Consider the following 12,634-nt stretch of genomic DNA (forward strand, 5'->3'; position numbering starts at 1 on the left):
TAAATTGTGGTGCCCGGAATTGGACACAGTATTCCAGGTGGGGACTGACCAAGGCAGAAGAGAGCTCAGTCTTGTAAGCCACTGGGATTAGTAGCAATAAAAGTAATAAGAATCACAACAAGATAGTAATATTAGACTTTGTTAACAAATATGTATGCTGCTGAACTGTGTGTGCATTGCAATCACTTATTCACGGTTGTGCGTAGTAATTTTAAGTGCATTCTTGATATTACAATCAAGGAGCAATACTGTTAAAATGCATAATTTCTTTAAATATAAACACAGAAATAAATGAAGCTCCAAATTCATCGGATGATGACCTGTGCCACAAACCGGGAACCAGGCAGAGGGCCTTCTTGGTGGTGGCGCCCTCCCTGTGGAACGCCCTCCCAGCAGATGTCAAGGAAGGAAACAACTCCCTGACTTTTAGAAGACATCTGAAGGTAGCCCTGTTTATGGATGTTTTTAGTGTTTGATGTATTTATCGTGTTTTGAATATTCTATTGGGAGCCACCCAGAGTGGCTGGGGAAACCAAGCCAGATGGGTGGGGTATAAATAAATGGCTGTTGTTGTTACACTAGATTTAATGAACATTCCTATCAGAGTGCCCTGTAAATTGATAGCCATAGTCTTTTATATACTGACTTTTTCTGCTCTTCCACATCCGTTTAATGCTCCGAAACTCTTCTTTTAGCTTCTTTTAACTTCTTTTAGACTTTTATATATGCTTTGCGTTTAAATTCTTTTTAGCTTTCCAAAACGTTTTACAGATTGGAAAAGACTGTACCCCACCCTACTGAATGCTGGTCTACTACCGTAATAAAGATTTGATTGATTGAAATGAAGTATCCTATAGTCATGCAGTGATTGGACACCAAAATAATATAATACAGGGTAATTCATAAGACAGGCGCCGACACGGAAAACAGCTGCGAACTGTTAGGTAGATGTACTCAAAGTTTGTGTCCCGCGACTGAGGGAAGTGATGGAGGTGATAGTGCGCGTGTCACGTGACTATCAGGCAAAATGGCTGCGTCTGCAGTGGAGAAGGCGTTTTGTGTTCTTGAACTGAGCAAAACGGAGTTTGCTGTGCAACGGCATTTTCGATTGTGATGTGTGTCGTGTGACAAAGGGTGCACACATAGAACATCTGTGACTGTTTCTAAAATACTTTAAACATTGCCCTACAATTCTGTCACAGGTAACATGAGATATATTATATTCTTTTTTATAGTGTGTTGAAACTGTGTACTTCATTATGAATCACCCTGTATAATAATATAATCTAATATAATATCGTACTTTTCCGTGTATAAGAGGAGTAAAATGGGATCCCCCCATCTTCTTAATTCTGATTCCCCCCAAATAGGGGGTGTCTTATACACGGGGGCATGTTCTACATGGGAAAATAAAGTAATATGGAATAGAATAGAATAGAATAGAATAGAATAGAATAGAATAGAATAGAATAGAATAGAATAAGTCAAGGTAAAGGGAGCCCTGACCATTAGGTCCAGTCGCGGACGACTCTGGGGTTGCGGCGCTCATCTCGCTTTATTGGCCGAGGGAGCCAGCATACAGCTTCTGGGTCATGTGGCCAGCATGGTCATTCTGGCGAACCAGAGCAGCACATGGAAACGCCGTTTACCTTCCCGCCGGAGTGGTACCTATTTATCTACTTGCACTTTGACTTGTTTTCGAACTGCTAGGTTGGCAGGAGTAGGGACCGAGCAACGGGAGCTCACCCCGTTGCGGGGATTCGAACCACCGACCTTCTGATCGGCAAGCCCTAGGTTCTGTGGTTTAACCTACAACACCACCTGTGTCCCAACATTATAATAATATAATATAATATAATATAATATAATATAATATAATATAATATAATATAATATAATATAATACATAACAACATAACATAACATAACATAACATAACATAACATAACATAACATAACATAACATATCAACACAACATAACATAAAACATAATATAATATAAATATACATTCCCCTCAAATTAATATTTCATTACTAATTAATATTAGTAATAATATTAGCAATAATAATGAAATAAGTCAGCCCAGCTTTGACTTGCCCTGCCTAGTGGGCGTGGCCACTCTCCACTAAACCCCGCCCTGCCTCTCCCAGCTTTCCACTGCTGCCTTTCACAACCCATTGCCTCTCCCCACCTCCTTTCACAATGACTTGCCCAGATTGGCGTAGGCGGCCTGCCACTCCCGTGAGCCACTCCCATGAGAGTTCCCTCTCCCCTCTCTTCCCGCTAGCCTCGCCCGCCCCTAACCCTGGCCAGTGCAATAAAGTTCATTGGATCCCAGTCAAGGCTTGGCTAAGGTCAGTTGCTACTCTTTGGAACAGGGAGCAGAGCTTACACAATACAGAAATTAAACCAACAGACTACGGAAGATGTCTTAAATGAATTTCTCAGTGTATTGATATACAAAGCTTAGGAGAACGAAATGATGTGAAGTGAGCTTATGAATGATAGTGCATAAATGTGGGAAATGGAGCATAGAAAATTGAATACATAGAACTGGCATAACCAAACAGTATTGTTGAATATCAGAATTGATATGGTTAATAGGTAGTCATGACAAAGCAAACAGACTCAAAAACCTAACTCCTCTCCCTCTAAACTATCTTGTTGTGAGATAAATATAAGTTTCCAAAACACAAAATTATTAAAAGATAATAGTTTACAAACTAAGGGCAGTAGACCAGGACTCATTGTAGTCCTTGGCAAAGCAAGGGAGCAAATCATTTCCTCCCATCTTAGTGTTCATGTCAACAGGACTTCCTAAAATCCAGGCTAAGAAGGAACACAATCTCTTTCAGAGATGGAGAATAAACAGCATGGGTGAGTAGCTGTGTTTCCTTTAGGCACTTCTGGACATCAGGAACATGGACTATTTTAAGAATCAGATGTCCCCTTCATTTCTGGTTGTCAGGTGCTCCTTTGTGTTCAGCTCAGGCCTCAGCACAATAATGTAGCACTTGGGAAGGAAGATGCAGCCCAGAAGCCTAGCACTGGAGGTCAACATAGAGAAGATCTGCACGGCCACCATGTACTTGCCCTTGGTGCTCAGGTAGGTGGGCACAAAAGACACCCAAACACTGCAGAAGACCAGCATGCTGAAGGTGATCAGCTTGGCTTCGTTGAAGGAGCCAGGCAACTTCCTGGCTAGGAAAGCCACCGTGAAGCAGGTGGCAGCCAAGAAGCCCAGGTAGCCGAGGGCAACGTAGAACATGGCCACAGACCCTTCGTTGCATTGCAGGATGATCTCTTCCACCTGGGAGCGCATGTCAGGCTCTGGGAATGGGGGAGAAGAGCCCAGCCAGATGGTGCAGAGGAGAACTTGCCCCCCAGAACAGGAGATGACAATGGAGTTGGCCAGACTCTGGCCCAGCCATCTCCTCAGCCTGTTCCCGGGCTTTGTGGCCAGGAAGGCCAGCACCACCGTGATGGTCTTTGCCAAGACAGAAGAAACAGCAACTGAGAAGATGATGCTGAAGGCCGTTTGTCGGAGAAGGCAGGTCTCTTTCCTTGGGCGCCCGATGAAGAGGAAGGAGGACAGAAAGGAAAGCAGGAGGGAGACGAGGAGGATGTAGGAGAGGTCCCGGTTGTTGGCTTTGACAATGGGAGTTTCCTTGTATTTAATGAAGATTCCCAACACAGTGTCTGCTGTTAAGGACAAGAAGAGGGCAATGGAAGCTAACACCATTCCCAAATATTCTCCATAAGTCAGGAAGGTGGTAATCTTGGGGACACATTGATCTCTGTCCTTGTTTGAATGGTGATCTTCTGAGCATTTGGTGCAATGTTCTGCATCTGGGAAAGAGGACAAAGAGTGGCTGCAGCATCAGTTACATCCCTCATGATCGGTGCTCTTTTACGTTTTGAAAAAGTCTGTGGTGGACCTCAGGAAATAAGAATGTTAAAATAGGTCAAGCAACCTTGTGATCTAGGGTAACTGAGTAGCAATGAGCACTCCACTTCTGTTAACTGCATTGTTTGGATCCTGCCTAGTCCTGAAGAAACAGCTCTTTAACTTGACATTTTAAATGCAGTTTTCTGTTGCTTCCATGCAATGTTCATAGTAGTGAGATCAAAACAGTCCATTGATTATATTGTAATAATTTTCATATGAAGTATTGTTTTTTATTGTGCATTTGCTATTAAAAATTTGCTGGTTTGCATCACCTGTCCATTATTTTTTATAAATATCAAAATTATTTCCTTTTTGGTGTGACTTGGTATAAAAAATAAAAAAGGAATCCTTTATGGGCATTCCTCTCACAGCTGCTCACTTTCAACCCCAGAGATTTCTTCCTTATGGCCACTCCTTTCAACTCCCTTCCTGGATGTAATAAAGTTGATTAATCCTATGGATGTCGAGGAAGAATCCACATTCCCCAGTGTCTGCAGAAATCTCACAAAAAGTGGGTGAGACTGAATTTCTGCCCTGTGTTTACTCTCTCCAGAAGTTCCTTCCCCCTTGGAGTCACCCACCTTCCTGGGCGGAGAAGGTTCCTTCCGCACACTGAGCACAAGCATAGCAGCAAATGGGCTTTCCTTCTAGAACCACCTTGGCATATCCAGGCTGACATCTTTCTGTACACCTGGAACGAGGTACGCCCTAACCAGAAAGACAAGAAGGTGCAAGAAAGAGGAACAGTTAGGAGTATTTGTGCGTATGTAATTCACTCATACAGTGAATTGAAACGGATCTCTGGACTGCAGTCTTTGACCCCCTCATCAGGGTCCTTTCAACCCCCCACTGACCATTGGAGTGACCAGAATATCATGTTCTTCATAATTCGTTCAGGACAACTGAGGTTTGCACCACAGAACTCTGATTCCTCTTCTCCGTTTACCTGCTTCCCTGCCTAAAAAATCTTCAAAGAAGATAGCAATGGAGTCTGAAATGTGATTTCCCCAAATTTCAGGATTCGGATAATCTCTCAACCACTAATTCAGATAAAATTGATATGACTTTTCCAAATATTGGTTTCCCTCACTCTGTTCTTGAGGAATGCAAGGTTTCCTCTTGTCGCTGATCTATTTCCCTAGTTATTTCTAGTTTACATGCCATTTCTTAACGTTAACCTTATGTTACAATAGGGTTGTTGCTTTTTTAAATTATCATCTTTTACCAACAACTGTGCACTTCTCTATTCCTGCACATACAATACTTTAACATTTGCAACATCTACAAGTGAGCTTACTCCACAAATTTAAGAAATCCACAATAAATCAGTAATCATCATTTCTAAAATAAATCGCTTTCCATCCTTCTGCATGTATGAAAACCCAATAGTTCCCTTTTACTAGGGGCTTTCCCTTTTCTTCTTATCTATGTAGTCCATTTGGTTAAAGATTCTATCGAGAATTCTTAAATTCTCAGTCTGGCTCGGAAATAGATAGTGTCTTTTCTAAGTACCTCTGGGCTCTATGCTTTCTGTGAGCACCCCAAATTTCCCTCCTATCTCAGCTGCTGTGGAAAGAAGGAGTGGCCGTTGCAGCTGTTATTGGACGGTCAAGACATCATTGGTCAACCTGATATAGCCATTTTGCAGCAGTTGTTCAAGGAAAGCTGGGATCTCCTAGCCTCCCCTCTCTGTGATTCCTCCTACCTTGTTGAATTTCTTGGGCCACTCAATGGCTTCTGGGTTAATGGTGAACTTTATGCTAGCAGATGTCTCTCTCCTTATATTCCCAATAACGACACAAGACTTATTGGGAGAGATCACCCAGTTCATAATATTGAAGTCTCCTGGCAGCTCCCAGTTCTCATCCAAGCACAGCCTGCCTCTGGAAGTATTCAGACACCGAATTTCTCTCAAGAAAGGGTGAAGCTGGAATGACAGGGGGAAACACCAGCACTGAGAAAGCTTGAAGCCAAGATGGATATCTCAGTCCTACTCACTTCAACCTCTTATGATTTGGGGCCTGCGTGTATCTCATGTAGACTGGAATTCCTATTCAGCCATTATTATTACTACAGACCCTGCAAGTGCCCCAATTTTCCAGGGATGTCCCTGGATTAGAGACAGTTTTTCATTTGATCCCGGAATGTCCCACTTTTCCTTTTCTTCATTGGAGAAAAGTTGGCAAATGTGGAGTTGTCCTACCCACAAGCCGTCCAATCCTGTATCGGGAATATTAATATGTTTTATATTTTAGTATGAATTTCTTTATTTTGGGAGCTGCCCAGAGTGCTGAGGAAAGCCAAAAAGATGTGTGGGATATAAACAGTGCTATATTTCTAGCAAAGAGGGTGCCGGAAATCACCATGAACACCTCTCTCTGAGAATGGCAATGGTACCCGCCTGAGAGGTGCCAGAACTGAGTTTGAGTGCATCCCGACCCCCCAGAAAAAAAGCCCTAGGTATCAACAGTAAAATTTTCATTATGGAATGGGATGTCCCTATTTTCATCAGAGAAATGTTGGGCGGTATGCTACTATTACTAATACTAATAGTAATTATGATATGTTGCATGTTTATCCCCAGTCAAGATCAGCATCAGTGTGGACTGCAGGTTGCAAAAAGGGGAAGGAAATACCTGCCACGGCTGTAGCCTTTGGGGTCCCCATTGCTCTCCTTCCTCCACCATCAGCCTCCTCTGGACCTGGAAGGTTTTAACAATGCTTTTGGTTGGCATGCATACTTATGGTATGATAAAGTTAAGATCAATAAGGCCTTCAAGAACCATATTGTCAGGAAAGCAGTGTTTAATGTCTGGACAAAATATAAAGACTTACTGGAAAATAAAACTCCAAGGTGGCTCTCACCTCTGGAGGCTAAGGCCCGAAAAAGACCCAATATGGAGGCCAAATGGCCAAAATATTGGGAAATATTAGAAAAAGATGGAGACAATTGGAAATTGCAGAGTTTGGAGAAAATGAAGGATAAGGTGCGAGACTGGTTACATTATGCTCAGATTAAAGAAGTTTTTTAAAAATGATAAAAAGTTAGGGTTCCAGGTGGAGAAATCGAAGTTAGAAACAGAATTGTTAGAACCAAAGACCAAGGTACTATCTAGAATGTATAACTTGCTGCTAAAATGGAATACACAAGACGAAATGGTTAAATCGGCTATGATAAAATGGGCACAGGACATTGGGCATAACATTATGTTTGAGGACTGGGAAAGGTTGTGGACCACTGGGCTGAACTTCACCGCATGTAATGCTCTGAAGGAAAATGTTATGAAAATGATATATAGATGGTACATGACCCCAGTTAAACTTGCCAAAATATACCATTCGTCTGATAATAAATGTTGGAAATGTAAAGAAAATGAAGGAACATTCTTTCACCTCTGGTGGACATGCCCTAAGGTGAAGGTCTTCTGGGAAATGATATATAATGAACTGAAAAAGGTATTTAAGTATACCTTCACAAAGAAACCAGAGGCCTTCCTCCTGGGTATTGTCGGCCAGAAGGTGTTAAAGAAGGATCGAACATTTTTCATGTATGCAACAACGGCAGCAAGGATTCTTATCGCAAAAAACTGGAAAACTCAAGATCTACCCACACTGGAAGAGTGGCAGATGCAGCTGATGGACTATATGCAACTGGCCGAGATGACCGGCAGAATCCGTGATCTGGGAGAAGAGAAGATGGAGGAAGACTGGGAGAAATTCAAAATGTATTTACAAAAACATTGTAATTTGGTTGAATCTTAAGAAGGATGCTGGATTATAAAAAACTGCTCACCACTAAATTAGATTTAAATTTGATGATAAGTGAGACTAAAGAAAATATAAAATCTTTTGGAAGAAGTGCTAGATTATATTTGAATGAATAGACATGAGATTGAAAACAAGTTGATAATTTGTGTGGAAAAAATTTTAACGATGTAAATGGGAGCGGGAGACGTGAGGGAGTCCAAAGAAGTGATGAAATTGTTATGACAGAAATAAGATTGTTTATTATGTGTGCATTTATATTTAAAAACCTTAATAAATATTTATAAAAATATATATATATATATATAAGGAGTGGAGGACCATGAAACCATCTGCATATAAGTAGATACACTTCAGTCCTGGCGAAGGGTGTCTGAGAAAAGTTGTATGGCGTTTCCTCAACAAAGCGTTTTGGAGAGATGATCCCACTGATGAGAAAGTGTCCAGGCCGGTAGTAATTGCGAGCATCTGTTTCATCCCTGACCAGATTCAAGGGGCATTTCGCCTTGTGGTTCCTGCAGACTCCAAAGGGCATCATGAGCAGCAGAAGCAGCAACAGAAGGAGCAGGGATCTCATTCTGGCTCTGCCTCCTCCTCCTCTTACCTGCCAAGGAGGCAAAGCAGAAGAACCTAAAGACTCTTTCAAGGCCAGACTGCCTGGGCTTTCCCAATCTGGGTGGTTTTCAACTCTACCTTCAGAGCTCGGAAGCCCAAGGCAGGCACACCCCTCTTTCGCCAGCTCTGCATCTTGACTCAGTCTGTCTCCAACACAGGAAATATTCTCTGCACCAACTTTTTCCTCCTAGACACAGTGCAATTAATATTGTCATGCTGCTGTTGCTTTCCGAGCCTCATGCAATCTACAGAAATATCTCCTGAGCTTTCAGAAGATGAGAAGACCATAATTTTGATTATTCCAAGTGGAATAAGTTTCATCACAATAACTTTCTGGAGTCTTGAATGGCTAAAGCAGCAGGTGCAGAGCTGGAGAAAAACATGTTGGACAGAAGTCAAGGGGTGTGTTTGGGAGTTGGAAGTTTGGCCTGAACTTTGCTCACAAGCACCAAAGAAGGAGCTGGATCCGACCATGGGCTCTCCTTCCTTGGACGTTTTGAAGCAGAGGTTGGATGGCTATCTGTTGGGATTCTTTAGCTGAGATTCCTGCATTGCAGAGGGTTGGACTAGAGGACCTTGGGGTCCCTTTCCAAGTCTCCCATTCTATGATTCATTGGAGGTTTTTAAGAAGAGGTCGGACAGTCAGGGATGGACAGCAGCCAGATGAAGAAGTCCCAGCATCGTATCCCAGGCATCCAAACTCTTTTAAAATGTAGAGTATTTTTGGGAGGGCAGAGGCTGTTATTGGGTTGTAGTTTTTATTTGATTATATATATTGTGGTTTTACATTTTGATTTTGCTCTCTGAACCACCCTGAGGCCTCCAGGCATAGGGCGGTATATAGATTCAACAAGTAAATAAATATGAAGGAATAAATGGAGAATGCTGAGAATCCTCAGTACTGTGAACGTGATACATGATGGTGGGATCTTGCTTCCTGGAGGCTGCTAGAGACAGAGACTGGTGGAGCCTGCGATGGGGAGGGTTTTCTCAAGCCCGTCTCTGGCCCCTTTGGGTGGGTCTGGGCTGCTTGATTCCTGCCGCTCTCTTCTGGTTCTCTCCCTGAAGGGAAGTAGCGCCTTGGTGGCTTCAAAGCCACTTCAAGTGAATTTCCACCCCATCTTTGAAAGGCTTCTCCAACAGAGGGGAGCTCTCTGGGGTTGGTTGAGGTGGAAAAGGTTGCTCTGAACTTTCGACTCTCCCTTCCCCTTCGACATGTTCTGCGGAAGGAGAGCTTCTGTTGCACATGGAGCCAACTTTCTCCTGGTCTTTGAGCAGAAACTTCTCTACTTGTAAACAATTGCGTGTGCAGAAGCCAGATGTGATGGAAAAGTTGGTTCCATAAGTATTTCTTTTTTACTTTTATCTCCTGCCAGCAAATGGTGAAAGAACGACAGCCTCTGATTGGCTGAGGTTCCAGGAGGAAGAGTTTAAAAAGAGAGACGTTGGAGGGAGACAGGGAGTTGGGCTGTTGAGGGTGGTGTGGTTGGTTGAGTTGAGCTGGTTGAGGAAGGAGGTTGGGCGTTAGATAGGGAGATAGGATAGGAGTCAGGTTGAAATACAAAGAGTGTTGAGGAGGCAGAGATGGTTCTGGAGAAAAGGTCCACTCCACTGTACAGTGAAGGACTGAGTGTAGTGTCTGCGTGTAGTGTCCTGCGGGAGTAATAGGACCAGATCTTGCAGGGAGACTGAGGCTGAGACAGAAGTAGGAGCTGAGGTCTACTTAGGTCTCAAACTAGTCTGGAGGGGAGAGACTCTTCTGAGGAAAGAAGAGACTCCCAAAACCCAGTGAAGGAAGGGTGTGTGTGGTGAACCCTTAAGACTGTTACTGAAAGTCCGCCCTCAGTTTGTTAAAGGGGTGGGTAACTGAAGGAAAAGAGGGATGCGGGTGGTGCTGTGGTCTAAACCACAGAGCCTAGGGCTTGCCTAGGTCGGCGGTTCAAATCCCCACGACGGGGTGAGCTCCCGTTGCTCGGTCCATGCTCCTGCCAACCTAGCAGTTTGAAAGAACATCAGAGTACAAGTAGATAAATAGGTACTTCTCCAGTGGGAAGGTAAACGATGTTTCCGTGCACTGCTCTGGTTCTCCAGAAGCGGCTTAGTCATGCTGGCCACATGACCCAGACATGCTGGCCACATGACCTGCGGACAAACGCTGGCTCCGCGACTGGACTTAACTGTTAGGGCTCCCTTTATCTTTAACTGAAGGAAAGTACCGCCTTAGAACGGAACCAAACTATAAAGCTGAAACCTGTGAAAATGAATTGAACTAGCGTATTATTATTGGAGTAACCTAAGTTTCTCCACTTGTATTATACTACCTTGTTTAAAAATAAATCTTTATTGTTATTTTAAAAACATCTGCTTGAGACTCCAGCTCACTGGTTATCCCCCACACCCAGGTCCCCTACAGAATACTCTGGGATAGTTAGCATTGGTTTTAAGGGTGGTTCAGTGAGGGGGGGGCAATATATGTAAAAAAGAGCAGGCACATTGAGGCGCCAAGCCCGTTGCACCAGGCTAGCATTCTAGCAGTTTTATTATTCTTTATCAATTTATTTATTAATATTTACTTCTTTCTTACTTACTCATTTCATCTCTTGCATAAAATCCACGTACCACAGGGTTAGGCCAATAACTCCCAAAGCACTTTATGTAACAATCATAAAAAGTTTACAAACTTACTTCAGAACATACAAAAAGTTAAAATAATAAAACAGACTCAAATTACCTCAACTTCCTAAGAATCTGGGTGGATCCTTAACGAAAATATATTTTTTATAACAATTTAATAAAGTCTCCATAGATATTCCAAAACACCTTTCTTCTTGTACAATTTGTAAAAATAAATACATAATTTCTTCTTGACTCCTCACCTCTCCTTTCTCGATGTTTGTTTTTATTACTCCTTTTTATCAGATGTTTTAAAATATATATGCTTTTATTATGTAAGCCCTGATGTCATATTTCAATAATCCTCTGCCTTTGACTTCATGTATGGATGATGGTTTGACAGATAATATATCCAGGGTCTCCATTCTTCCTTAAACAATCCATCATTTTGGATGGTCATTTTGGATGGTCATTTTAGCAGGTAATTTCACCATTTCAGCATATTCCCCCAGTTTCATAAGCCATTGAGGGGGCAACTCCCATCTCTTGCGGGGGTGCAATTAGTGCCAGCACCGTCCGTTAAGAGTCTGGGTGTAATCTTCGATACCTCCCTCTCTATGGAGGCGCAGATTACAGCTATAACAAAGGCGGCATTTTTTCATCTCCGCCAAGCTAAGCAGTTGGCCCCTTATCTCTCTCGCCCTGACCTAGCCACTGTGATCCATGCGACGGTCACCTCCAGACTGGATTATTGTAACTCGCTCTACGTGGGGCTGCCCTTGAGACTGACCCAGAAACTCCAGCGGGTGCAGAATGCCGCGGCGAGACTCCTTATGGGGTCTTCGCTGCGAGATCACATTCACCCGGTACTATACCAGCTCCACTGGCTCCCGGTGGAGTACAGGATCAGGTTTAAGGTGCTGGTTTTAACCTTTAAAGCCCTATACGGCCTAGGACCCTCGTACCTACGGGACCGCCTCTCCTGGTATGCCCCACAGAGAAACCTACGGTCTGCAAATAATAACATCCTCAAGGTCCCAGTCCTCAGAGAGGTTAGGCTGGCCTCAACTAGAGCCAGGGCCTTCTCGGCTGCGGCTCCAATCTGGTGGAATGCTCTGTCACAAGAGACTAGGGCCCTGCGGGACCTGACATCCTTCCGCAGGGCCTGCAAGACAGAGTTGTTCCACCAGGCCTTTGGTCAGGGCGCAGCCTGACTCCCTCCTCTGGCAACCTGCACAGAATCTTGCTTAATCAGTTGCCATTAAATTGATTTTAATTGATTTTTATAATGAAATATTTTTAGAATGTGCGATTATCTGATTGTTTGATTGTTTGATTGTTTGATTGTTGTTAGCCGCCCTGAGCCCGGCTTCGGCTGGGGAGGGCGGGATATAAATAAAATTTATTATTATTATTATTATTATTATTATTATTATTATTATTATTATTCCTCTTTGGTGGGGAAGTCTTTCCATTTCTGTGCATATAAAGTTCTAGCTGCTGTGGTTGTAGACATACATAAACTAGTCAGCTTTCTCTGGACCATTATTTATTAATTTTATATTGCACCCTTCATTGGAATTCTACAGGTTGAATTGCTAAAAGACTTAGAGCTTAGTGAGCTTACCACCAATTTGAAGTGTTGAAAATTTAAGTAGGATGCAATCTTGGCTTATTAACCTATTCTAAA

At 42.9% G+C, this 12,634-nt stretch overlaps 1 protein-coding gene across 1 annotated transcript; it reads right to left on the reverse strand.

The window, feature by feature from the left end:
• Positions 1–2,940: 2,940 nt before the first annotated feature.
• LOC309328505 (vomeronasal type-2 receptor 26-like) lies at positions 2,941–6,686 on the reverse strand (the record flags this gene model as incomplete). Its single annotated transcript, XM_081838506.1, has 4 exons — positions 2,941–3,851; positions 4,533–4,659; positions 5,657–5,878; positions 6,588–6,686. The coding sequence occupies 4 exons, from the start codon at positions 6,684–6,686 to the stop codon at positions 2,941–2,943; spliced, it is 1,359 nt and encodes a 452-aa protein (XP_081694632.1).
• Between the last annotated feature and the right edge of the window lie 5,948 nt (positions 6,687–12,634).

The sequence above is a fragment of the Podarcis erhardii genome, assembly GCF_964252035.2.
Source record: "Podarcis erhardii genome assembly, chromosome: 13".
Lineage (NCBI taxonomy): Eukaryota > Metazoa > Chordata > Lepidosauria > Squamata > Lacertidae > Podarcis > Podarcis erhardii.